Source organism: Ursus americanus, chromosome 33, assembly GCF_024610735.1.
Source record: "Ursus americanus isolate L20-20 chromosome 33, mUrsAme1.1.p, whole genome shotgun sequence".
Lineage (NCBI taxonomy): Eukaryota > Metazoa > Chordata > Mammalia > Carnivora > Ursidae > Ursus > Ursus americanus.
In genome coordinates, this window is record NC_142159.1 from 9750606 (window position 1) to 9775456 (window position 24851).

General features: G+C 48.5%; 1 protein-coding gene across 7 annotated transcripts; it reads right to left on the reverse strand.

The window, feature by feature from the left end:
* Window positions 1–2013: 2013 nt before the first annotated feature.
* On the reverse strand, window positions 2014–17179 carry RCC1 (regulator of chromosome condensation 1). 7 transcript variants are annotated; one of them, XM_045782475.2, is made up of 12 exons: window positions 17095–17115; window positions 12973–13052; window positions 9590–9671; window positions 8867–8956; window positions 7813–8000; window positions 7454–7633; window positions 6293–6389; window positions 6056–6178; window positions 5406–5561; window positions 5032–5151; window positions 4542–4694; window positions 2014–3586 (listed from the first exon to the last, which is right to left on the reverse strand). In XM_045782475.2, the coding sequence occupies exons 3-12, from the start codon at window positions 9660–9662 to the stop codon at window positions 3411–3413; spliced, it is 1356 nt and encodes a 451-aa protein (XP_045638431.1). In that variant the 5' UTR covers window positions 9663–9671; window positions 12973–13052; window positions 17095–17115; the 3' UTR covers window positions 2014–3410. The 7 variants fall into 7 exon arrangements, with proteins under 7 accessions (XP_045638431.1, XP_045638430.1, XP_087714860.1 ...); XM_045782474.2 differs by lacking the exon at window positions 12973–13052 and having other exon boundaries at window positions 17095–17151; XM_087858734.1 differs by lacking the exon at window positions 8867–8956 and having other exon boundaries at window positions 17095–17110.
* Between the last annotated feature and the right edge of the window lie 7672 nt (window positions 17180–24851).

Below are 24851 nucleotides of genomic sequence, written 5' to 3' on the forward strand. Positions count from 1 at the left end.
TTGTTTTTCGAGTGCAAGCTCCATGAGACAGGGATTCTTGTGTTGTTGTTTTTTTAAAGATTTAATTTATTTGACACAGAGAGACACAGCGAGAGAGGGAACACAAGCAGGGGGAGTGGGAGAGGGAGAAGCAGGCTTCCCACTGAGCAGGGAGCCCGGACTCAGGACTTGATCCCAGGCAGACGCTTAACAACTGTGCCACCCACGTGCCCCTGTGTTTTGTTTCTAATCAAATTCCTACAATGTCTGGGATATGGTAGGCACTGAGAAAACATTTGCTAATTTTATGAAATAAATAATAAACAGCAGTCCCTTAACCTATCTATCCCTAGCCCCAATTCCCACTCTCTTGAGGCAAGTTTCCACATCTCCCTAGAATCTGCACATTTCTAAATGATGTACTCGCATTTGTAGTTTCAGATATCTTAGCGACTATCCTTCCTTCATACATACACACTTCTCCATCGTCATATTATAATTTTTCACAAAGCAGGAGCACCTGGCTGGCTCAGTCAGTAGAGCTTGCCACTCTGGATCTTGGGGGGGGGGGGGTGTGAGTTCAAGCCCCACACTGGGCAAAAAAATAAAAAATGTCTGTCAAAGCAATATTGAATATTTACACGACAACTTTGTAAATAGTTATAGCAGAGCCACATTGTGTACTATGATTACATTTGTTTTGGGGTAATCCATCCAGGTTGGAGGAGGATGGGGGAAAAGATGACAGTACTTGATGTGTTTGAACAAAGGGAAACTTAAATTTACACTTAAGACATTGGTGCTGGGGCACCTGGGTGGCTCAGTTGGTTAAGCAACTGCCTTCAGCTCAGGTCATGCCAGGTCCTGGGATGGAGCCCCATGTCGGGCTCCCCGCTCAGCAGGGGAGTCTACTTCTCCCTCTCTCTCGCTCTCTGTCCCTCCCCCTGCTCGCGCTTGCTCTCTCTCTCAAATAAAATCTTTTAAAAAAGACATTGGTGCTAAATTAATACCTAACACCAAAAAACTATGCACGTGAAAGACAATTATTAACTACAGGGAACAGACAAAAATGTACAATTGTCGCAACAGCAAGTAGTATGTCCAGAGTACCATGTGCCTGACACCGTCTCATACGTGTAAAGCACCTACAGAGAGCTTTATAACACGTGCAATACAAGGAAAAGGAATTGAAGTTCTAGGCTCAGGTAGAGGCTGGTTTAGATTCCAGCCTAGTTTGTGCATTCGGTAGTAGCTGCTTAACCTTAAGCTAGTCACAACCTCAGGGACTGTTTCCCGAGGGACAAGTCTGACTTTGCAGGGCTGATGGAAGGATTAAAAGAGCTAGTATTGCATGTACAAGTGTTCAGCACAATGCCTGGCCCATTTTAAGTCCCAATACAGAAGAGCTGTTATTAAGAACAGGGTATCTTCAACATGCTGTCCTGTCAAAAGGGAAAACCCCAGTAAGTCTAATCCAAATGGACTTTTTGGTGGAGTGAGGAGTAGCAGCAGACACACGAGTGCTTCTTTACAAAGAAAATATTAGAACCAAAAGTGTGATGTCCTTTCTAAGAAGTCAATTTCCAAGTATCAAAACTAAAACTTTAGTATCAAAACTAAAACTTCACAGGAAAAAAAAAATCACAGAATACATCTGAAGTTCTTTTACATATTCATTTTTTCCAAGTCTCTGACATCCAAGAAGAATCCTGGTGATAATAAAAACGTCCTGTTATACATGTAACAGTCCTTCTAGATCAGCACTGTCCACTGTAACTTTCTGCAGTTACAGAAATGTTCTATGTTTGCATAGCCCGATACCACAGGCACCAGCCACACAGGACTACTGCGGGCTTAAAATGTGGCTAGTGCAGCCAAGGAAATTAATTTAAAATTTTTTTACAAATTTGCATTTAAATGTAAATAGCCACATGTGGCTTCAGTGACCACCATCATAGACAGATCGGCTGTATGATTTGGTTGCTCAAATGCCTGGGAAGATCTACATTAATACGCGTAGTAAGTAGTCTTAAGTTACTGTGCAGTTAACCATGTTTAATCAATTACATCAGCTGTTGAGAATGACAGAACAGCAAGCTTAGTGTAAGTATTTATAGGTATGTACTGTACTCAAATTTTGGTTTGGGATTAGGATGTTAAAGGATCCATTCCACGTCTCACATTATACAGCATAATTTTTTTTTTTAAATCCAGTGATTCCTGAAACATAAATACCTAAGCAAACATCAATCAACTCTTTTTCTCTTTTTTGTTTTGTATGACCAGCCACATCAGCAGCGGACTGGCACATACCAGGACATCGTGACAGCACTTAAGCCCTGGCCTTGACCAGGGGCATAGGTATGGGTTTATTCTGCTCTTCCCAACACAGCAGGTCCTCCCTTAAAAAAGCAGGGAGTATGTAGAAAACAAGTGGCCTGTTTTATAAAACTCTAAATTTATTCAAAGTGTTAAAAGATTTCACTCTCCCCTCCAAAATACTTTACATTAAAAAAAAAAATCAAAACTGTTTTCTATTTTCTCAGCCACTGTACAAGCTGCTGCTCCCCTTTCTGGGCACCAGCCTCTGCCCCTCTGCCCCTCCTCCCCCCTCCCTTCACTCTCAATATTGCTATAAGTTTGTTTATAAAACTCTCCTTCCCCACTCCCTCCACGTCCTGCCCTGCAGATGTCGCTTCCCTCCCAGACTTCAGGCCCTCGGCTGCAGGTGAGGCAGGTCGACGGGTAGGCTACTCAGGCGATGCCTGAAGGGCAGAATGCTTTGTGCTTCTGGGAGAAAGGCTGATTGGCTTTTTTCTTGATCAAGTGGAGGATCAGTGTTTTCTTCTTCCCCATGGACATCTGTTGAGGGCCAAATATTTGGCTTGGGGTTGCCCGTGGCAGGGCAGCCATGCCCGATCTCCAGTTTCCCCCAGGCACGGGGCCATGACAGCTGGGTCTGACCACCATACCATTTGTCTGCCTGGGGATTGTGAAGGACAGAGAGTGGCACACGGCTACAGTAGGGCTTGATGATCCCCAACTTTTCAGAACGTGGGCACCAAATCCCCAGGGGAGGAGTTTTTGGTTTTTGGCAGGCAAAACCAGGGTCAGCCAGGGCCATGGGAGGTAGGGATGAGGGGGGAAGGTCTAACCACATGGCTCTGGGGTGAGCAATGTTCTGGCTGCTAAAACCCCCTCCCCTCTTCCATTTCCCCCCTACCGCTCCCCTTCATCCTGTAGGTTGCAGGATGATTCAGGAAAGGTGAACGGAAAAGAGGAAAAGGATTCTGTTCTGCTGAGAGGAAAAAGGCAGGAGGTGACAGAGTACTCGGGGCTGGGGGAGGCCTGCTGGAATCTGTGGTCGTCATAGCTTCCCAGTTCCAGGAGGGAGGGTGGCGGGGCCGGGAGCCAGGCCCGCAGCAGCTTCATCAGCTCTGTTCCTTGTCCTTGACCAGTAAGACTGTGTGCTGGCCCCCACTGGACACCGATAAGACCACACGGTTCTCCAGCTGTTTGCCCGTCATCTCCACCGGGCTCCAGGCGTCCTCCTCCTGCCCTGTGCCCAGCTGGTAGTTGGTGCCCATGCCCCAGGCGAAAACACGACCTACAGGGGAGAGAAATGGGGGCAGCTGTCTCCAGGATCCCTAGCCCCACCTTTCTATACTGTGAGAAGCCTGGAACATCAGGGAGAATTTTGGCTCTGGCCGGCAGCAACCTAGCAATGTCCCAGCCTCTGGGAGTTCAGAGAAGGAGATGATGGATTAAAAAAATAGCTCTGTCAACCAGAGACCACAGTCCTTACATATTGCCAAAGACTTTCTCCCTGCTCCTAGGCATGGCATTCAAGGCTCTACGTGACTGGCCACTCCCCAAACCCCTACACCACCCTCCATCCCAAGGACCTCTGAGACCTCTGAGACTGTTCTAGATGTTCCTGTACCTGGGATGCCCTTCATTACTTATCATAAAGAACCGAACCTTTAAAGTGCAGCACAAGCCCCACTTCCTCAGGAACTCTACCCAGATAATTCCAGGCCAAGTGCTCCAGCAGCTCCGGACTTCTCAAGGTGTCCATGGCTATCCCACTCACCCACTCAGGCTTTGGTGACCACCTGATTCCTCTGCTGTGCCTGCTAGAACCCCAGTGACTAAGCCTTCTTTCTCCTACTAAAAGTCTAAGTACAACTCCCTGGGAAGCTGGCACATACTAGGTTGTAAATAAAAGGATCACCTTGGTGGAAAATGTAAAGAGAAGCCTGAGTTAAGACTCCGGAGACCTGGATTCAAGTCCTACTGCCTGTCTGGGACTCAGTGATACATCTCTCTTTACTATTTTTCTATGCTACGAAAAATCGCCCTTATTAAAATAATTTGTTTACTCATTTTATGTTCATCAAAGCCAGAGCTTCTGACAGTCAGGAGAAAAGCAGTGTCATCACAAACAGTGCTCTCTGCATCTCAGCGCTACTTCGTGATGGACATCAGAGCCTGAGGAGCAGTTTGGTAAGAATCATTACCCCCAAACCCGACCACGCCGCGTGTGGGCAGCCCCAACTCACCATCCTTGGTCACAGCATACCCCACGGAGGCCCCACAAGCCACTGAGGAGACGGCAGGGAGCCTGGAGATGAGGGTGGGTATGCTCTTCTCCTCAGCACCCTCCCCAAGGCCCAGCCGCCCATACTCAGCCCGGCCCAGGCTGTAAGCTTTTCCTGCGGAAGGAGGGAGGACAGATGAAGAGCGGCAGAAGGCATGCACCAGGTAGGCCCGCTGAGCTCCCATATCCGCGGAAGCTCGTCCCCACTCCCAGCGTGCTGAGAAGCAGGTCTGCAGCATCTGTCCCAGTTTTGGGGGCGGTCTGGAAGAACCCCCATAGGACCCCACTGAGCTCATGGGGAAGAGGTCCAGGACTTGGGGATGGGGATGGCCCTCATGGACCCACATCTGACCCAACCCAGGGAGCAGGCCCAGGTTCCAAGGACCATGGTCTCAGGAGTCTGGCCAGGACTATGCTCAAGGAATACTCCACCCCCAACCCAGAGGTCCCACCTTCTGAATCCATGCAGACTGTATGATGCTGGCCACCAGAGAAGCCCACCCAGGACTTGGTAGAGTTCTTGAAGGATGTCAAGTTTTGGGGCACAAAGCAAGATTCTGTGCCTGGGGTTCCTGGGAGGAAAAGGCCAGGATAGAGCTGTCAGGGGTGAAACTGTCCAAGGAGCTGTCCTTCTTCATCCCCTCACACAGTGAGGCTGCCTCCCCCACAAACACCAAGGAATGGATATTCTCACTTTACAGATAACAAAACCATGGCTCTGAGGGGTTAGCTGACGCCATCAAGGGTGCACAACAAGTGAGTGGTGAAGCCAGGATTGGAACCCAGGTCACCCTGGGCTATGCCAGATGTTGGGCTTGCGGCTCACCAAGTTGATGGTAGTTGGAGAGGCCAAAACCATACACGTGGCCCTCGCAGGAGATGGCAAAGGTGAAGTAGGCACCACAGAAGGCATCCTGGAATCTCACATGACCCCGGCTTCCTCTGGATTTCAGCATCACGCACTTGGGGACCAGGAGTCGCTCTGTAGGCAGACAGGAGGCCAGGGTCAGTGGCAGACACAGCTTCTCTCTGCCCTGTGTGTTCCTCCCCATTACTACAGCCCTTGGAGGGAAGCTAAGCAGGGATTTTTCTTCCTCTTCCCTATTAAAAAGAAGAGGAAACTGAGGCCAAGAGAGTACAAATGCCTCACTCAGACTCCCAGAGTCGTAAAAGGTAATATTTACATGGAACTTAGCAGGTGCCAAACATTCTTCTATGTTAACTCATTTCACTTCACCACAACCCAATGAAGTACGTTTAGAGATGAGGACACTATGACCAGGGTCCCATGGCCAACGGGTATTAGAACCAGGACTCAAATCCAGGATGGTCTGACTCTAGAGTCGGAGTTCCTACCTATCACCGCGGGCCTATCTGACGCAAGCCTAAACACACACACAGAATCCCTCCTGCTTCTGACCTTCACCAGGGGGTAGCTTGCCAAGTTGCCCTGCCAGAGGGACCTAAGCCACCTACCAAGGCCCTGCCGGCCACCACGGTTGGCAAATAATTCAGGCACGCGGCCCAGCTGGCCCTGCTCCCCGCAGCCCAAAGTGTAGAGGTCACCATCAGCTGTCAGCATCACCAAGTGGTCGTTTCCTGTGGGGGAGAGGAAGGCAGAGGATACAGGGCTTGTCTGTAAGGCCCAAGACTAGGCCAGCCCCGGAACAAGATTCTTCAACTCCTGCCTAGAGTGAGTACCCCCAGACTCACCTGAGGCTACCTTCACAACCGGCATAGTCAGCTGCACTTGCACGGGCACCATGCTCTTCTTCATGGGCTCCAAGAGTCCAATCACACCGTTATTGTCCTGGAAGGCAGGACAGAGCCCTTACCAGCCAGTCCTGTCTGCCCAGACCAGCCAGATCCAGGCTTGTGGCAACCACAGAGCTGTCTGGTGAAGGGGATTGGTGCCAGATGGGGATGAAGAGGTGGGCAGGAGCCAGGACAAACAGTGAAATACTTACTGAATGAAATCATGTGTGGCTTGTGATTTGCATTAAAATAACAAAGGAGAAGGGTAGTGGATGAGTAGAGAGGAAACAAGTTTGGCCACAAGCTGATGACTGTGGAGGTGAGCAGATGGGTATTCGATATATTTTTCTGATTACTTTTATGTGTTTGAAATTCTCCATGAGAAACTTTAAAAACAGAGCTGATGAGGACACACCTCATCAGATTCCTTTATTTCTTACATTTCAAAATAAATTAAATACCAAAGTACCAAAACAATTTTAATGCTGACTCTACTGTTTTTTTTTTTTTTTTTAAGAACTTATTTATTTATTTGAGACAGAGAGAGAGAGAGCATGAGAGACAAAGAGATCATGGGCAGGGGGAAGGGGCAGAGGGAGAAGCAGACTTCCCACTGAGCAGGGAGCCCGATGCGGGACTCGATCCTAGGACCCTGGAATCATGACCTGAGCTGAAGGCAGACGCTTAACTGACTGAGCCACCCAGGCGCCCTGACTCGACTGTTTAAACTGCACTCCCCTGCCTCAGAAATTCTGAGATGTGATAATCCCATGTACCCCAAAACCCCTGACAGATGTAGAAGAGGGCCGGGGAGGTGGGGATTGAAGGCAGGCAGATGGGTGAGGACAGCAGGCTTCCTGCATCAGCCTCAGCCCAAAGGCATCCTTGACCCACCCTTTTCCCAAAGTAACACACTTCATAATATAGATTCAAGGAAAGAGCCAGTGGTGTGGACAGGCCTGGATGAAGAGACCTGGGTCTGGGCCCAAGTTCTGCCTCTGGGCCTTGATTTCCCCACCATTAAGTATAACAGGGAGTGGAGCTGGATTATCACTGGGGTCTGACCAGCGAATTCTGCCAGCCCGCCAGCCCCACGCAGTCTTCCACACCCAGTCTTACCCGGAAGGAGCCCCAGAGGAAAACGCGACCATCCTCAGTGAGAGCTGCTGTGTGACTGTCTCCTGCTGACACCTGCACCACTTTCTCTTGCAGTTCCACTTTCCCAGGGACCATCTCAGAGCCCTCCACGGACGTGTCCCTTCCCAGGGCACCCTCATCGTTGCAGCCGAAGGAGTAGACCTGTGCCCAAGATGCCCCCATTAGCTCAAGGTCTGGCTTCCGTCCATTCTTGTTTAGGCCACTCCCTGTGCAGCTAACCAGCTCCATCTCCACAGAGTAATGTGTGTGGCTCAAAGCTCCTTTCCCAAGCCCCCCAAGCCCAGGCCCTGTCCAATCCTGTGCCACCCAACCCAACCTACCTGGCCACTTTTGCTTAGACACACAGTATGCATGCCCCCAGCCTCGGCTTGCACGATGTCCTCCGGAATGGGCACCAGGGCCGGCTTCTTCCTCTCCATCACATTCTCGCCCAGCCCCAGTTGGCCCACGTCGCCCTGGCCCAGTGTCAGCACCATGCCTGGTTCTGTGCTGTGGGACCTATGGGAGACTGAAGGGTGAAGAAGACAGCCCTTGAGTGTGCAGGATGACAAGAGAGAGGAGGGGTCACTGCATGGGCTCTGGGACCACACAGACCTGGGTTCAAGCCCCTTCTCTGCCACAGACCAGTCACAGGATCCTTCTAGGAAGCCTAAGTTTCCTCATCTATAAAATGGGAATAGCAAAGATAACTGTGTCACTGGTTTTTGTGAAAATTAAAAACTGAGCACGTTATTAATATGAGGAAGGAGATGAAAACATGAAGACACTCAATATTGTGAAATGAATCTTGGTGGGAGGGGAAGAGAACAGTGAGGATACAGATAGTTTTCCTAAATAGCTCTCTAAGTTCTCAGGAGTCATGGTGCCAACAGTGAGGGCTCAGATAATGTCTACCCTTCACTGACTGCTTTTTCTACGATTGTTAAATTCCTTTGTAGTCCCCTAAATTATACCACAGACCTTCCATATTTATGCTCCTGTTTTATAGGAAAGGAAACAGACTCCGAGAGGGTAAGTAACTTTTCCAGGGTCACGGAGCTAGCAAACAGTAAAATTTGCACTGAAACCAAAGGCACCTACATGGGTCAGAGCACTGTCCCCAGCCTCCACCCTCCGGCTGCGACTTAACTCCCAGACACACCCCCACGCAACCCTTCCACTCCTCTGTGGGAGCGGACCGGGGGCTGAAGAGGAGGGGCAGGAGTAAGACAGAAGACACGCATTTGAAAAGGAACAAGCCAATCAGTGGAAGGCAGAGGGCCATCTGCTGGCCAATGGAGGTCGCCCACAGCCCCAGACAGCCAATGGCGTCCAGCTCCTCCCCCCGGGGGTGTGGCCACGGCTACGCAGAGGGTGCCCTGGGCAGGGAGCCACCTGGTCGGGTTTTCTGGTCAGGAGGGCTTGGCCTCTGGGCACCTGGAACGCGATGGGAGGCAATGGCCCTCACTGCCTGGTTACGACGGTCTGCAAAAGACAGTCACTGTCTGAGCGTGGGTCCACACTATTCCCTCCCAGACTGGGGGGTGGATTTCTCTCCTCCCTGTCTCCCTGCAGGGTCCCAAGGAAAAGGAAAGTACAGCTACCTCCCTCAAATGCTACCAGGACATTATCTCATTTTCCTTTTAACAGCCCAGCGAGATTGGTGCTGCTCTTGCCTCTGTTTTATGAATGGGGTAATTCAACTCAGCGAGGTTAAGTCACTTGCCCAAAGCTACACGGCCAGAAAGTGGCAGAGCCTGGACTTGAACCCACTTCTGGAAGCCAATGGTCCTAGCCATAGTACATTACTGCCTGGAGCAAAGTCCCAGCTAGGGTCTTGTTTTTGGTTTTTTAGGGGTTTTTTGTTTTTGGGTTTTTTTTGCCAGCACTGCCTGAGTGCTTCTTGTAGACAAGTCTTTGCTCTCCTTTATGATTTCCAGAGGGTGGGATTCAGTAAGCTACAAGAAACCCTCCATCTGGGTGGAGTTCCTGGGCTTCTAGGCCCCTCAGCTTCAGATGTCAGAGAGGAAGGAGCCCAGGCCTAGATTCTGGGGGCTCCAAGAAGCCGCCCCCCCCCCCCCCCGCCCCATTCAGAGATAGAGACCAAGGCCAACTTACCCTTCACCTTCTTGCTTTTGGGGAGAGCATCTTCTGGGGGTGACCTTCTCTTAGCTATCCGTTTGGGTGGCATCTTCCTTTCCTGAAAAACCAAGGCAAATATTCCATTTCAGAAATGGCAATCATCTTCCTGCTCTAACTAGACAACATTTACCAAAAACCCTAAAAAAGGTAAGAGGAATTCCAGTAATTCCACTTCTCAGAATCTGAGAAGAACAAGAACAGAATAATGGATACACCAAAGATTAGGTTCCATAAATATTCTCTACTTTATTCTTCCTAACATTAAAAAAATGGAGCAACCCATGGTAGGGGGCTGGCTAGAAAATACGCAGTATATTCAGGATAGAACAGTATGAGGCAATTAAAAGTGACGCTTTCAGAGATTTATTTGTTGAATAGGAAGATGTTCACCATTGCCAAATAATATAAACACCTTAAAAAAACAGTCCATCATCCCATAAAAAAAGGCATGCACATGCAGAAATAGGTGTAGAAGACTGTGGAAGGAAATACATTCACTATTAACAATGGTAACCTCTGGAAAATGGGATTATGGACACTTTTGTTTTTTACTTTGTACCTTCCTATATTATCTAAGATATCTGACAAATAACTTTACATGTTTGTTTATTTATTTATTTAAGGTTAATATATTTTTGTAATTTCTACACCTGTGGGACTCGAACTCATGACCCTGAGATCAAGAGTTGCATGCTCTTCTGACTGAGCCAGCCAGGCACCCTATGTTTTATTTTACTATAAAAAATTAAAACCTTGAAGAATCGACATCAAGTAAAGTATCTCTCACAGCTCCCCCTCAACACTGAGATAACCACTAGTAACTCTGGTAAAGCACTACTGTTATCAGACTCCCCCCCTTCCAAAAAAAGCGATTCTCATTACATAAATCCAAACCAGACCATCCGTGCCCTCAGATCCAAAAGTACCACTCCTGGAGCACACGGTCTTTCCTCAACAGTCCAATTAAGAAATAAACACTGTACACACTCACCAGGTGTCACAAAAAGGGGACAGGAAACCACTTATGGATGACAAGAAAGGTTCTTGGACCTGGCACCATCCAGGACAGCTGAGAGCTTCGCCCCAAACCGCTCCCTCATCTGGCTGCTGCTGCCCCGCAATGGTCTCCCCGTCCCCCTCAAGGCTGCTGAGAACAGACACTCTCCCCAGCTCTCTCAGTTCCAATCCAGCCCAAATTGTGTCCAAAGCCTTCTTCCTCCACACACCCAGCCCCGGAAATAAATCCTTATTGAGCTCCGGTCTTTAAGGCTGTGAAACTGTCTAGGCCTGGGGCTCTCCAGTCTGGACTGTAAAGGCGCTGGAAAGGCTGGCAGGGGTCAGGGCACTTCAGAGCTACCCTGATGTAAAAGTGGGATAGCCTGTGCCCGTGGAGAGTCTCAGGGCCAGAATCCAGGCTCAGCTACTTTCTAGCTGTTTGACCTTGGGCAGAATTACTTAATCTCTTCATGATTCAGTTTCTTCCTCAGTAAAACAGGGATAATAATCATACTGGCATCTTTGTTATATAGGATTAAATGAGCTAATACTGTAAACTATAAATTAATATCGGTATTACAACCTCTAGAGCCTGCCCCAGGCAATGCTTGAGCTCTCATCTAATCTAACCCACCCCTCCTCCATTTTGTAGCCAAGGGATGAGACTCTACCCAAGACTATAAATGGAATAAGAACCTCAAGAGCCCTTCTCGGGCTCCGCTGCAGGCCCAACCAGCACCTCCTCCCCGTCTCCGTCTTCCAGCAGGTCCTAGAGCACCAGCCCCTCCAGCTCCCCACTGCGCGGTAATGAACACAAGGCCAATGGCCTCCGCGCACATTTCCGCTAACTATCCTGGGAGAGAACAAAGCGCTGAAGATAAGGAAGTAGCCAAAGGTTCAGAATCCTCCAGGCCTGGATAGGCTGAGCCGCGTCTACATGTCGTGACTGGCCCAGCTCTGACTCGGATGAGGTGGCAGTTCTGAACGTCACCCAACTTTTATTCTCTTGGGGTGGGACTCCTCCTCTCCAACCCACCTCTTTGAGACCTCTCTTACCATGCTAAAGATGCACATTCTCTGGGATTCGAGGGAACTGGATTCATCTGCTAGAGCTGTGGCTTGTTCACCCCGGCTTTTGTGACCACGGGTGGCCAGCACCCTTGACCTCTCTGAGCTGTATCCTCTTCTGTAAAGGGAATGCTATGACTACGTCTCTGAATGAAATGTCTGTCATGGACTTTGCAGTGCCAAGCACACAGTAAGTACTCGATACATGGCAGCGTTTATTCATTTGTTCCACAAATATTTATTAAGTACCTATTACCAGTGCTTGGCGTTGGGCCAGGTGTAGCAAGGAAAAAGGAGACTAATCCTCTCCCCGTTCTCATGGAGCTTACACTGTAGCAGGAAAGAAACATTACGAACAGTGCTGAGTGAAAGATAAGCATGGTGACATAAGAGATAACTTGGGGTGCACAACAATGTGAGTGTGCTTAACGACACTGAGCTATATGCTTAAACATGGTTAAGATGGGGAAAAAATGGTAAATTTTACGTTTATCACACCAACAAAAATAAATAAATAAAAGAAAAAGGAAATAGCTTGAGGTAGGGGAAGAGAGTGGTCAGGGAGGTGAAATTTAAGCTAAGATCTGAAATATGAGAGAAAGCCAGCAGGGCAAGACCAGGACAAAAGCGGCCCAGGACACGGTGTGGTGTTTGGGAACAGGGAGAGGCCAGCGCGGCTGCAGCTGGAGACCTGGTCAGATGGCACGAGGTGAGCAGGGACTGGGTCGTGCAAGGCCTTCTAGGGAAAACGGAAAACTTTTCAGAAAGTCTTCATCAGATTTACACTCTTAAACGGTTGCTCTGGCTGCTGTAGAGAAACTGGGAGGGACTGGAAGAGAAGGCCATTGCAGGCATCCAAATGAGATGACGGTGACTTGACTGGGTCTGTCTGAGGTAACAGAGAAAAAGGAGACTCAACAGATCAACTTAGGAGACAGATTCGATTTATGGATTAGATGTGTGGAGTGAGGGAGAGGGAAGGATCCAGAATGACTTTCTTCATCCTAAAAAAAATCCAGGGGATCCCCCTATAAGCTTGGACAAAACAAGGACTCCCAGGCATTGGCTTAGATGACTAGGAGGATGGAACGGGGCGCCTGGCTGGCTCCGTCGGTGCAGCATGTGACTTTGATCTCAGGGTTGTGAGTTTGAGCCCCATACTGGGTATAGAGATTACTTAAAAATAAAATCTTCAGCAAAAATGACTAGGAGGATGGTAGACTTCTCTTCAGTGAGCTGGGAGAAGAACACTGCGGGACAAACAGGGGAGGAGAGACCCGACAGCCCCATTTTACCAGATGTCTTCATTAAGTCTGAAGTCGTTGGGAGCCAACACCAGGAGATGTTAAGTATGCAGAGCTGGGTGGGTTAAGGGCTGTGGGATAGAACAGGTATCCTTGTTTCAGGTAGACGGCTTCTATCTCCGGCCAAGCTGGCAGCCAGCTCACGGTGTCCAAGGCCCTGTCCTGCCAAAGGTAACTCTCCCATCAGTTCATCGGAATGACCTGAGGAGGTTAGCTGTGGCGGGGAGGGAGACGGTGTAGTAGCGTGGAAAAGTACGCACAACAAGAAGTTAAGTGAAAACACGGGGAAGAGAATTATGTCAACACACTGGTGCTGACGCTAGGCTGACCTGTAGGCAAGGCCTGGAGTGGAGACGGGAAAATGAACAAGAGGTGATTGGTATCAGAGGCACTAACAAAACGTGTCTTACTGTGGGCTGGAACCCAGCGAACATCGTCTTAGCCACCCGTGAGTTGGTGAACATCGTGGGGCACCTCACTGCAAGCGAGGCACACGGATCCTGCTTTACAGATGAGAAGCTGAGGCTCAGAAAGGTAAAGTATCTGACCCAGGACTGGAAGAGGAAGCGAAGGGCTCAACCAAGTTGGTCAGACTCCAAAGCTGGTGCCCTTGTCAACTTCCTCCCCAAGCTCCCCAGGCTCTCAGTCTGCCTAGGAACTCTCATACCCTCTCCCCAAGAAAAGACAGCCACTTGGCTCTCATGTTCCTGCTCCCCATCCCATGTCATTCCATTAAGTCAATCATGATGTTTCTAAACCTCAAACCTGAAACAAGCTGCCTCCTTGTTCAAACGCCCCAGTGGTTCCCTCTGCCTGGAAGACAAAGCCCACATTTCTTAGGCTGGTGTGAAAGGCCTCCAGAGTCTGGTACTGACATAACGTTTGGCCTCATCCCTTCTCTGTCACATCTTCGTTTTGCTTCCTACACAATCTTAGACTGCTTACCGTTCTCTCCAGACCATTTGCATCTCTATACCTTCCCACCCCTTATCCTACTGGAACAATGTCTACTCAGTCCCAAAGTCACCTCCACTGGTAAACCTTCCCGGCCCCTCCCCTCATCCTAAACTAACCATTCTCTCCCAGAGAAACTGGGACAGACTTCTGGATGATAATTACTCTAGTTTATATGTCTGTCCACCATACCAACCTACTCCTTAAAATACGAGCCGCTCTGGGGCCGTGCCCAGTCCTATCTTCTGCATGCCAACAACACACTGAAGTACTATCACTCCTAATTCAACTGATGGGCCTGAGGCTCGGAGAAGTGAATTTAACTGTTCATACAGCCAATAAAAGAGTCAGGAATAGAACCCAGGTATATCTGATTGGCTTAAAATAAAAACAAAAACCAGGTTGGCCAAAGGCAGGCCATGATCCAGGCAGGGGTGGAGACAGGCCTCCCCAAAATCCCCCATGAGCCTGGCCAAACACGACAAGCGAGGGCAAAAGCCAGCTGAGTGGAAGAGGAGGGTGAGACCAGAGAGGAGACACTGAGGCAGCTTGGGTCTGAGCGGGTGGGCCAGGTGGGTGTGGGAGCCACTGAAGGACGTGGGAAAGGGCAGACCTGAGTTCTCCGTGAGCCTCAGAGTACTGGCCTCTCAGATGGAAGACTGCAGGTACTGCAGAATGCTCTTGTGAGCAATCCTGGAGGCAGGGCAGGTGATGAGGGCACCTTCTAAAGGGTGGAGCCTGGGGGGCACCTGGCTGGCTCACTCAGAAGAGCATGCGACTCTGGATCTCAGGGTCGTGAGTTCGAGCCTCACAGTGGGTATGGAGATTACTTGAATGAATGAATGAATGAATGAATGAATGAATGAATGAATGATAAAAGGTGGAGCCCTGCATCCATTACTCACCTGCATTGCACAAATCAGTCCTTTGTACAGACTCCTTCTCTAACTGCTCTGGGTGTGTTTTCTGAACCACACACCAAGTGTCTGGGCTAGAAATAGATAGCAATCTTTTGTCCCCACCCCTCACCCCCCAACAGACAAACACAGCTTCCATCCTCAGCAGCTTACAGTCTGAGAGAAGAGTGAGACACAGTCACAAATAAGTAAAAGTCAGAGAGTCGACTTCCACTAATAACCACCTATGATGCCCTCTGAGGTAAGTGTGATCACCCTGGTTTTACAGATAAGACAAACTGAGGCACAGGAAAGGTGCCCCAGGCCACACAGGTGGGATGAGACCCCAGGTCTCCTGACCACTCCCCACCAGGGCCAGAGCATCCCCCCCCTTCTCCCTGGGCTCCAGTTTCCTCATGTGGTGAACGAAGGCACACCAGACTAGACAGTCTACCAGGGGCCTGATGATCCTGTTGTGACCTCCTATGACCTCTCCACAGCCTCATTTCTGCAAAGACAGACAGGGCCATCTCTGATCAGAGCAGCTGTCCCGGCCACCACCCCCACCTTGCCAACGTCAGGAGGCAGACACTTGCCTGCCAGTCTCAGAGGCTTAAGAATCTCTTTGTGAGAAAGGTCCCCAGGAGGAAAGGGTGGAGAGGGTCTCATTTGTCAACAAACACTTGCTGAGCTCCTGCTCTGTGCCAGGCACAGCGCTGGTACACTGCACCCCAGGAGTTCCTCGCCAGAGGAGCCCCCTTGTATACAAAGCTATGCCTGGGGGAAAGGGGCCTCAGCTTCCACCGGATGTCAGAATCACTGCCTTATAAAAAACACAGGATATTAGTAATTCTCACCACATGCCTCTTACCTTCATTTTACAGATAAGAAAACTAACACCCAGGGAGATTGAGTGGGAGGCCCAAGGGCACCCAACTAGTAAGCTGCAAAGCTGAACAGTATTCCTGTTCTTGGGATGTCTTTGCAACCAGAGCAAGGTAAACTCCGAATTCATTTTTCCAGATTCCATTCCGATGTCTCTCTTGGGTGACACCCTCCCTGCCTCCTCCACCCCCACGGAGTGTTTCTTGGTCTTGCACTCCAGACCTTTCAAGACCCAGCCTTTGCTGTACTATCTTGTTACTCCCTTCTTTGTACTCCAGACTTAAACATCTGTGGTATTCCTGACCCCAGCACTCACCTATACCTTCATGCCTTTGCATGCCCCTGCCTGGATCACACGAACCCCTCCACCCCAGTCAGCTGAATAACTCCACTGTCCTTTCAAAACCCCATTCAAGAGTGACCTCACCTGGAAAGCCATCCTGACCCTCCCAGGCAGGGCTGGGTGACCCCCTCAAGAGTTCCCCTACCACTCCACACACTCAACTTCTGCTACCGCACACAAGTCACACTTGGTTGGAGCACCTCCATTACTATCTGATGAATGAATGGCTGGCTCCACGGACATACTTCGGTGACACACTGGACCAATATTAACTGAGGCCCCCAGAAGGGTCTCCCCAAGGAGACCGGGGGCTCTGTAAAGGCCACACGGGGCCCTTCTCACCATTGTTCCCCAGCCCTGCCAGCGCAGCACGGGGTAGACAGCCGGGAAGGAATCGGTGGCCAGATGAGTTGATGCGGGGTTCACAGCACACCTCTCCAAGGGTCAACAGCCTTCGTCCTGGTGCCTGTTGACGCTGAGACTTCGTTCCCTGCAGGAGACCCTCACCAGCCTACCGTCGCGCTCCTAAGGCACACATTCTCGCTGGGCAGGATCCCTCCCCTTGCTCTGCCAAACGCATCCTCCAGACGAACGCTGGACAAAACCACTTTCCCCGCTCCGGAAGCGCAGCCCCTGCCAGGGCGGCCGGTCCCGGGCCGCGAGGCGCGCGGCTCTGCGCCCGGCCGGGTCACCGCGGCCGCGCGCACCCGGCCGGCCGCGCTCGGGCCGTTTGAATCTCCCGCCCGCGCGGGTGCCGCGGGCCGGGCGCGAGAGGCGCGGCGGCAGAGGGGCCGCGCGGCCCTCGCTCGAACCAGGCGGGGCCAGGCCGGCGCCAGGGCGCCCCGCGGGGCCGGGAACCCGCGCGCCCGCACCCGCGCCTTCCTGCCGCCCGGCTTCACGTGGGGCCGGCGCCGCCAACACCAGCGCGCGGGCAACGGCCCCGGCCCGCCGGGGCTCCGGCTGCGGCCGCCCCGCGCGCCGCCCTCCGCCCCGACCCTCCGCCCCGACCCTCCGCCCGTGACGGGCGCGACCTACCTCGCTGCAGGTCCGCCACAAGCAACTCCTCCGCTCGCCGGCCCGGCCGCGAACTGCCCCAGAGCATGCGCTCTGCAGGCCTTCGGCCCCGACCCCGGGCCAGAAAGGAAAACAAAGAGCCCGGCGGCCCCTGGCGGCCGCCCCGCGAAGTGCAAGTGGCGCGCTCGGGCTAGAGCGCTCTTGACCAGGCTCTCTCCGCCTCTGGCCCGGGGACTGTGGGTATGCATATTGGAGGCTCCAAATCCGGACCAGTGGACTGACAACCAGAGACTACTTGAAACCAGGGTTTGTTTGGGAAGATCTGGTGGGGCAGAGACTGTACGGAGGAAAGAGATACTGATCTTCTCTGCTCTCAAAGGGGTCCCCGTCAGAGAAAGATGAGAAATCAGACCATCGACAACCACGCAGGGCATCCGGCTCAGCCTGGAGCTTAATAAAGGCTTCCCAAGGTAAGTCTAAGAGGGCAGGGCATCTAGGAGATGCATCCCTTGCGATGACAGGGAGCCATGAGAACCTAGGGTGGTTGCGGGAAACTGCCAAGGTGTGACTTGCGCAGAGGGTGCCCGTGGGAGTGCATGGAGAATGCTCCAGAGGGTAGAGGCGGGAGTCAGATCAGGATGCAGGGCCTCGAGTGTCCAAGGAGTACAGCCTCTATCCCGAGGCAGTGGGGAATTAGGGAAGGGATCTGAGCAAAGGAGTGACATGAGCAGAATTCTGTTTTAGAGCAAAATGGAGAATGGATTGGGGGGAAGGGGAAACCAAGAGTGGGGGGAGCAAGAGAAGCAAAGGAGACCACCTAAGAAAGAAGCTCAGGTTGCGGATTGGGGTTGGGTGCTGAAGATGGGAAAAAGGCATCAAGTTGACCATGCTCTCTTGTTAACACGCTCCTTCTTCAGGATGGACACAGACAGTTCAGGATTTCAGGTGTTCCCTAAAGTGACCTCTCAGGCCATTTGACTGTGTCGGGGGATTTCTGAGGGCAGGGCAGGGACCTCTGCAGGAGGGTATTTTCTCCATTTCATGTTGATTCTGACTCTGAAAGTCATTTAATCATACCTGAACTCTAGAGGGACACTTTTGATGAGTATTTACCAACCGAATTTCTCCTAGGATGCGGAGCCCACCCCAGAGCACTCCCATTTTCAGGGTCTCTTACCTCTCCAAATTTACTTCTGCCTCCATCATGGACTCCTCTTTTGGATGATATTCTGTGAAATTTCTCCAAGTTTTAACCCTGGATGTTTGATCTCTCTGTTGTCTTCTTCCAAGATCTTACTCATTCACATGGCTTAATGTAATTATAAGAATGATTATTATCACCCATTTTGTAAAACCCTTTATTTCGTTAACTACAGAAACACACCCACCCATGTCCACGAGTTCATTTGTTCCTTACACAACCTCATGATTGTTGGAAAATGAGAAAAATGAGGTTCATAGAGCCGAGGCAAGTTCTCTGGGGCCAGCACACAAGCAGTAGAAGAGGACTCTTGTTCTTTCAACCGAGATGACAGTCCTTTTGGTCTGGTTCTGACTTCCACCCTAAGTTTCAGCCCTGTATCTCTTCCCAGAAGACCCAACACCTAAAATAAAACATGTTTTGTATGGATCTAGACTCCCCTCCCAACTTCATCCTTACAACCAAGATTAAGGTTCTTTGAGAAGTAAAGATGTAATCCTTCTTTTCTGTTTCTTCCTTCTTGTCTCCTCTTCATGTTTCTGTTTCTGCCCCTTTGGTCTAAGGCACTACCCTCCTGGCCTCTGCTCCTGCCCCTCATCCCTTCCCCCCCATTTGGTTCCACCTAGGTCCCCACATTAGTCTCCCTAAATCATGGCTGTGAGAACTTTCCCTGCTTCAAAATCTTTAAAGACTCAGATATTTCTTCAGTGCTGTGCTTGGAACACCAGGTGGCAAATGCCCCGGGTTGTTGATTTTCCCATCCTCCCCTTCCCCTCTGCACTGTACTCTGAATGGGCCCATGTTCTTTCTACCTTCTCACCTTTACCTGGGCTGTTTTCCCTAACAAGTGCCTTTCTTCCTGCCTTGCTGAGCTCTTGGTATATCTTAAGGCTCAATTCAGTCCCCATCTCTGTGAAGGCTTCCTAGGCTCCACTTTATCTTTTCCTATTCTGAACCCAAATACTAATTTTAATTTTTTCACATTCTATCATTGTTTTATTTATTGAACACAAACCATAAGGACAGTCGATTGACCTCGGCCCAGAACTGGCTCAAATGATAGACATGAAAGACACTGAAAGTTACTGTACAGGCGCCTGGGTGGCTCAGTCGGTTAAGTGTCTGCCTTCAGCTCAGGTCATGACCCTGGGGTCCTGGGATCGAGCCCCCACATGGGGCTCCCTTCTCAGTGGGGAACCTGCTTCTCCCTCTCCTCCCTGCTTGTGCTCTCTATCTCTGTCTCTGTCTCTCAAATAAATAAATAAAATCCTAAAAAAAAAAAAAAGAAAGTTATTGTAACTTTATTCCATACCCATAAAAGTTAAGGAGAGACATGGAAGATACAAAAAGACCCAAAGTGAATTTCTTGACAAAATCTAAGATTGCAAATACATTGGATGCTATTAACAATAGATGAGATATTGCAAAAACAATGATTAGTAAACTTGAGGGCATAGCAACAGAAACTATCCAAAATGAAACACAGAGAAAAAAGAATTTTAAAAAATTGAAAATAGCATCAGTGAGCTATGGAATAACTTTAAGTGGCCAAATATACAGGAAAGCAAGGAGGAGCTGGGGACAGAGAATATACGAAGAAATAACAGCTTAAAAATGTGCAAACTACAAACCTACAGGTCTGCGATAGGTAATTTTACATGTCTGCTTGGCTAGGCTGTGGTGGCCAGCTGTTTGGTCAAATGCCAGGCTAGATGTTGCTGTGATGGTATTTTTTGGATATGATAACCTTTAAATCGGTAGACTTTAAGGAAGCAGGTTACCTCCTGTAATGTGGGTGGGTTTCATCCAATCAGTTGAAGGCCTTAAGGGAAGGAATTCTGCCAAGACTGCATGTGGGCTCAAGACTGCAACAGCAGCTCTTGCTGGAATTTCTAGCCTGCCAAAGTGCCCTTCCAGATTTCCGACTTGCTAGCCCCCACAACTACATGCGCCAATTCTTTAAAATAAATCTCTATCTACACACATACCTTCTGTTGGTTCTGTTTCTCTGGAGAACCTTGACCAACACAAAATCCAAGAAGCTCAAGTAACTCTAAGCACAAAAAACCAAACTCCATCAAAACCAAATTGCTTAAAACCCATGATAGAGAATCTGAAAAGCGGTCAGAAAAAAGACACGTTAGGGGCACCTGGGTGGCTCAGTTGTTGAGTGTCTGCCTTTGGCTCAGGTCATGGGATCGAGCCCCACATCAGGCTCCCTGCTCAGCGGGAAGGCTTCTCCCTCTCCCACTCCCCCTGCTTGTGTTCCCTCTCTCTGTCAAATAAGTAAATAAAATCTTTAAAAAAAAGAAAAAAGAAAAGACATGTCATATACAGAGAAGCAAGACAAGGATACAATGCAACGCGTAAGGTACAGAGGAACAAAGACAAGGATACAATGCAAGCAAGACTGACAATGGAGCAAAGTCTCGAAGGGACTCCAGCAAAATTCTATCTAATGAGGTATACCCAGCAAAAACATCTCTCAAAAATGAAGGTGAAATTAAGTTATTTTCAGACATACAAAAGCTGAAAGAATTAATCACCAGTAGAACCACTGTAAAAGAGATGTTAAAGGAAGATCTTTGGGCAGAAGGAAAGTGATACCAGACAAGAATCTGGATCTACACGGAGCAATGAAGAGCACTGGAAAATACCTTATTTCACCTTCATTTTTGAAAGGTCGTTTTCATTCTTAAAACTTTATTTTTTTTTAAAGATTTATTTATTTATTTATTTATTAGACAGAGAGAGACAGCCAGCGAGAAAGGGAACACAAGCAGGGGGAGTGGGAGAGGAAGAAGCAGGCTCACAGCGGAGGAGCCTGATGTGGGGTTCGATCCCATAACGCCGGGATCACGCCCTGAGCCGAAGGCAGATGCCTAACGACTGTGCCACCCAGGCGCCCCTCATTCTTAAAACTTTAAAAAGGATAATTGCCTCTTTAAGCAAAAAAAAAAAAAATGTATTGTGGTTTTTCTAACAAATAGAATACCCGTAACAACAACAACAGAGCTGTGGGGTGACAAACTACGGTTCTTCTGCTGTCCTGAGTGATGTGATATGATATCAATGTGGACTCTGAGAAGGTGAAGATGTATACTACAAACCCTAAAGCAACCACAAAAATAACAAAACAAAGTTATAGCTAGTAAGCCAATAAAGAAGGTAATATAGAATCACAAAAAAGTACCTTTTTTTTTTTCTTAGGGAGGGCAGAGGGGCAGTGGGAGAGGGAGAGAGAAAATCTTAAGCAGGCTCCACACCCAATGTAGGGTTTGATCTCACAACGCTGAGATCGTGACCTGAGCTGAAATCAAGAGTCGGACACTTAACCAACTGAGCCACCCAGGCACCCAATACTCATTTTTTAAAAATGATTTATTTATTTATTTGAAAGAGAGAGTGTGCGCAAGCATGAGGGGAGGGGCAAAGGGAAAGGGAGAGAGAGAATCCCAAGCAGACTCCCTGCTGAGTGAGGAGCCCAATGCGGGGCTCGATATCAGGACCCCAAGATCATGACCCGAGTGGAAATCAAGAGTCAGACACTCAACTGACTGAGCCACCCAGGTGCCCCCAATACTCATATTTTAAAAGGCAGAATAAGAAGACAAAAGGAACAAAGAACAGATGAGACAAATAGAAAACATGTATCAAAATGATAAAACTCTGGGGTGCTGGGTGGCTCAGTTGGTTAAGCATCTGCCTTCAGCTCAGGTCATGATCTCAGGGTCCTGGGATCCAGTCCCACATCAGGCGCCCTGCTCAGTGGGGAGCCTGCTTCTCCCACTTCCTGACGCTCCCCTGCTTGCTCTCCCACTCTCTGACAAATCAATTAAAAAAATAAAAATAATAGGGGGCGCCTGGGTGGCGCAGTCCTTAAATGTCTGCTTCGGCTCAGGGCGTGATCCCAGCGTTGTGGGATCGACTCCCACATCAGGCTCCTCCGCTAGGAGCCTGCTTCTTCCTCTCCCACTCTCCCTGCTTGTGTTCCCTCTCTCGCTGGCTGTCTCTCTCTGTCAAATAAATAAATAAAATCTTAAAAAAAAAAAATAAATAAAAATAAAAATAATAAATAATAAAGCAAAAAAGAAAGACCCAATTATACACTGCCTAACAAGATATATAGTTTAAATATAAATACACAAATAGGTTAAAAGTAAAAGGATAGAAAAGACATACTCTGGTAACACTGGTCAAAAGAAAGCTGGAGCACCTGTATTAATAACAAAGTAGATTTCAGAGCAAAGAACATTATTGAAATAAAGGAAGTAATTTCATAAATGATAAAGGAGTCAACTAATCAAAATACACAATCCTGAACATATATGCAACTAATAACAGTTTCACAATGCATGCAGCAAAAACAGAACATTTTTTTAAGATTGATTGATTTGACATAGAGAGAGAGAGAGCATGACCAGGGGGAGGGGCAGGCAGAGGAAGAGGGAGAAGCAGACTCCCCACTGAGCAGGGAGCCCTACGTGGGGCTTGATCCCAGGACCCTGGGATCATGACCTCAGCCGAAGGCAGATGCTTAACTGACTGAGCCACCCACGCACCCCCTGATACAACTTCTTGAAGAAATAGACAAATCCACAAATACAGCTGGAGATTTTGATAACCCACTCTCAATAATAGATCGAACAAGCAGGCAGAAAACCAGCAAGGATTTCGACTTGAAGAACACTTGCAACCAACTTGACCGATTGACGTTTATACAATGCTTCACCTTTCTTCACATTCCACCTCGCTTTCTTCAAACAACAGTAAAATACATATTCTTAAGTACACATGAAACATGTACCAAGATAGACCATGTTCTAGGTCATAGAACGAGTCTTGGTAAATTTAAAAGGATTCAAGTCGTACAAAGTATATTCTTAGACTACACTGACCTTAAAATAGAAACCAATAACAGAAAGATCTTTGGAAAACTCCCAGGTATTTAAAAACGAATACACTTTAAAATAGCCCATAGATAAAAGAAATCAAAAGGGAATTTGAAAAAGTATTTTGAGCTGAATTAAAATGAAAACACAACATCCCAGAAGTTTAGGATATCGTTAAAGCAATTTTGGGGGAAAACTTATAGCACTAACTGCCTGTATTAAAAAAAAAAAAAAAAAGCTCTCAAATCAATGACCTCAACTTCTACCTTAAGAAGAGAGGGAAGGAGGGGTGCTTGGGTAATGTGTTGCTCTGTGCTCAGCAGGAAATCTGCTCCAGATTCTCTCCCTCTCCCTCCGCCCCTGCCCCTCTCTCCACTCATGCCCTCTCTCTCAAATAAATAAATCTTAATAAAAAAAGAAATGAGGAAGAGTAAACTACACCTAATCAAAGAAAATAATAAAGATAAAAGCAGAAATCAATAGAACATAAACAAAATCATCAACCAGTGTTTGCATGTGCCAGGCACAGTAGGGGTACTGAGCTTACGTATATGGTCCCATTCCTTGAGGATCCAACTAGCAAGTTAGATGTTTATCAGTTTAAAAATAATCACATCAGAATGCTAACTGTCCTGATGAATGAATGCTCAAGGTGCTGGTGCTTGTAAGGGAAAGTGAAGACAGTGGTGCAGAGTTCAGGCTCTAGTGACAAAGACCTTTAAGTTCCACTCTGTGTGGCCTTGGGCAACTGATAGAACATTGATTTTGGGGTGCCTGGGTGTCTCAGTCCTTGAAGCGTCTGCCTTCAGCTCAGGTCATGATCCCAGGATCCTGGGATCGAGTCCCGCATCAGGCTCCCTGCTCTGCGGGGAGCCTGCTTCTCCCTCTGCCTCTCTCTGTCACTCATGAATAAATAAAATCTTAAAAAAAAAAAAAAAAAAAAAGAACCTTGACTTTGTCTTCCTTTTCTAGAACATGGATTTAATCAAATTCCCTGCACTGCCTAAGTCTGTTTTAAGGATTAAAGAATGCCTAGCACATGGCAAATCTTCATCAAATGTCAGGTACTATCATTAAAATGTGTGGGTCCCATCCATCCCAAAGATAGAAAGGGGTGAAAGAGGGAGGCATGGCCAGGGAAGGGCTCTCACTTCCCAGGAAACTACTCATTTCCACTTTATTTTCCACTGTCAAGTAAAACCGGGCATATAGGTTTATAATTCATTACAACTGCAACTGAGGTTTTATGGTGAAGTAGTTATTACATCAGCTTAATACAAAAAGTGGTTTAAACCAGGTGAAAATAGTATTTTTTGAGGCATGATATGACGTAGGGTGAAAATAGGTTCTGTAGTCAGCTGCCTTGCTCACATGCATGCTCTGCCACTTACTGGCTGTATGACTTGGGCAAGTTCCTCATATTCTCCAACTTCAGTTTTCCTCATCTGCAAAATGGGCACAAAGAGTACCTACTTTACAGAGGTGCATGGAGTATTAAATAATGTACATGTATCGCCACTGTCTTGTTCAAAGCTAGTAATATATCATAATATGGTTTTGGAGTTAGGTTTGAATCCTGGTTCTGCTCCTTACTAGTTAGGTGCTCTTGGGCAAGTTCCTAATCCCTTAATCTCTTTGGGAGAGATAAGGTTGGTTCTCAGATAAACCTGGTTTAGTAATAGCTA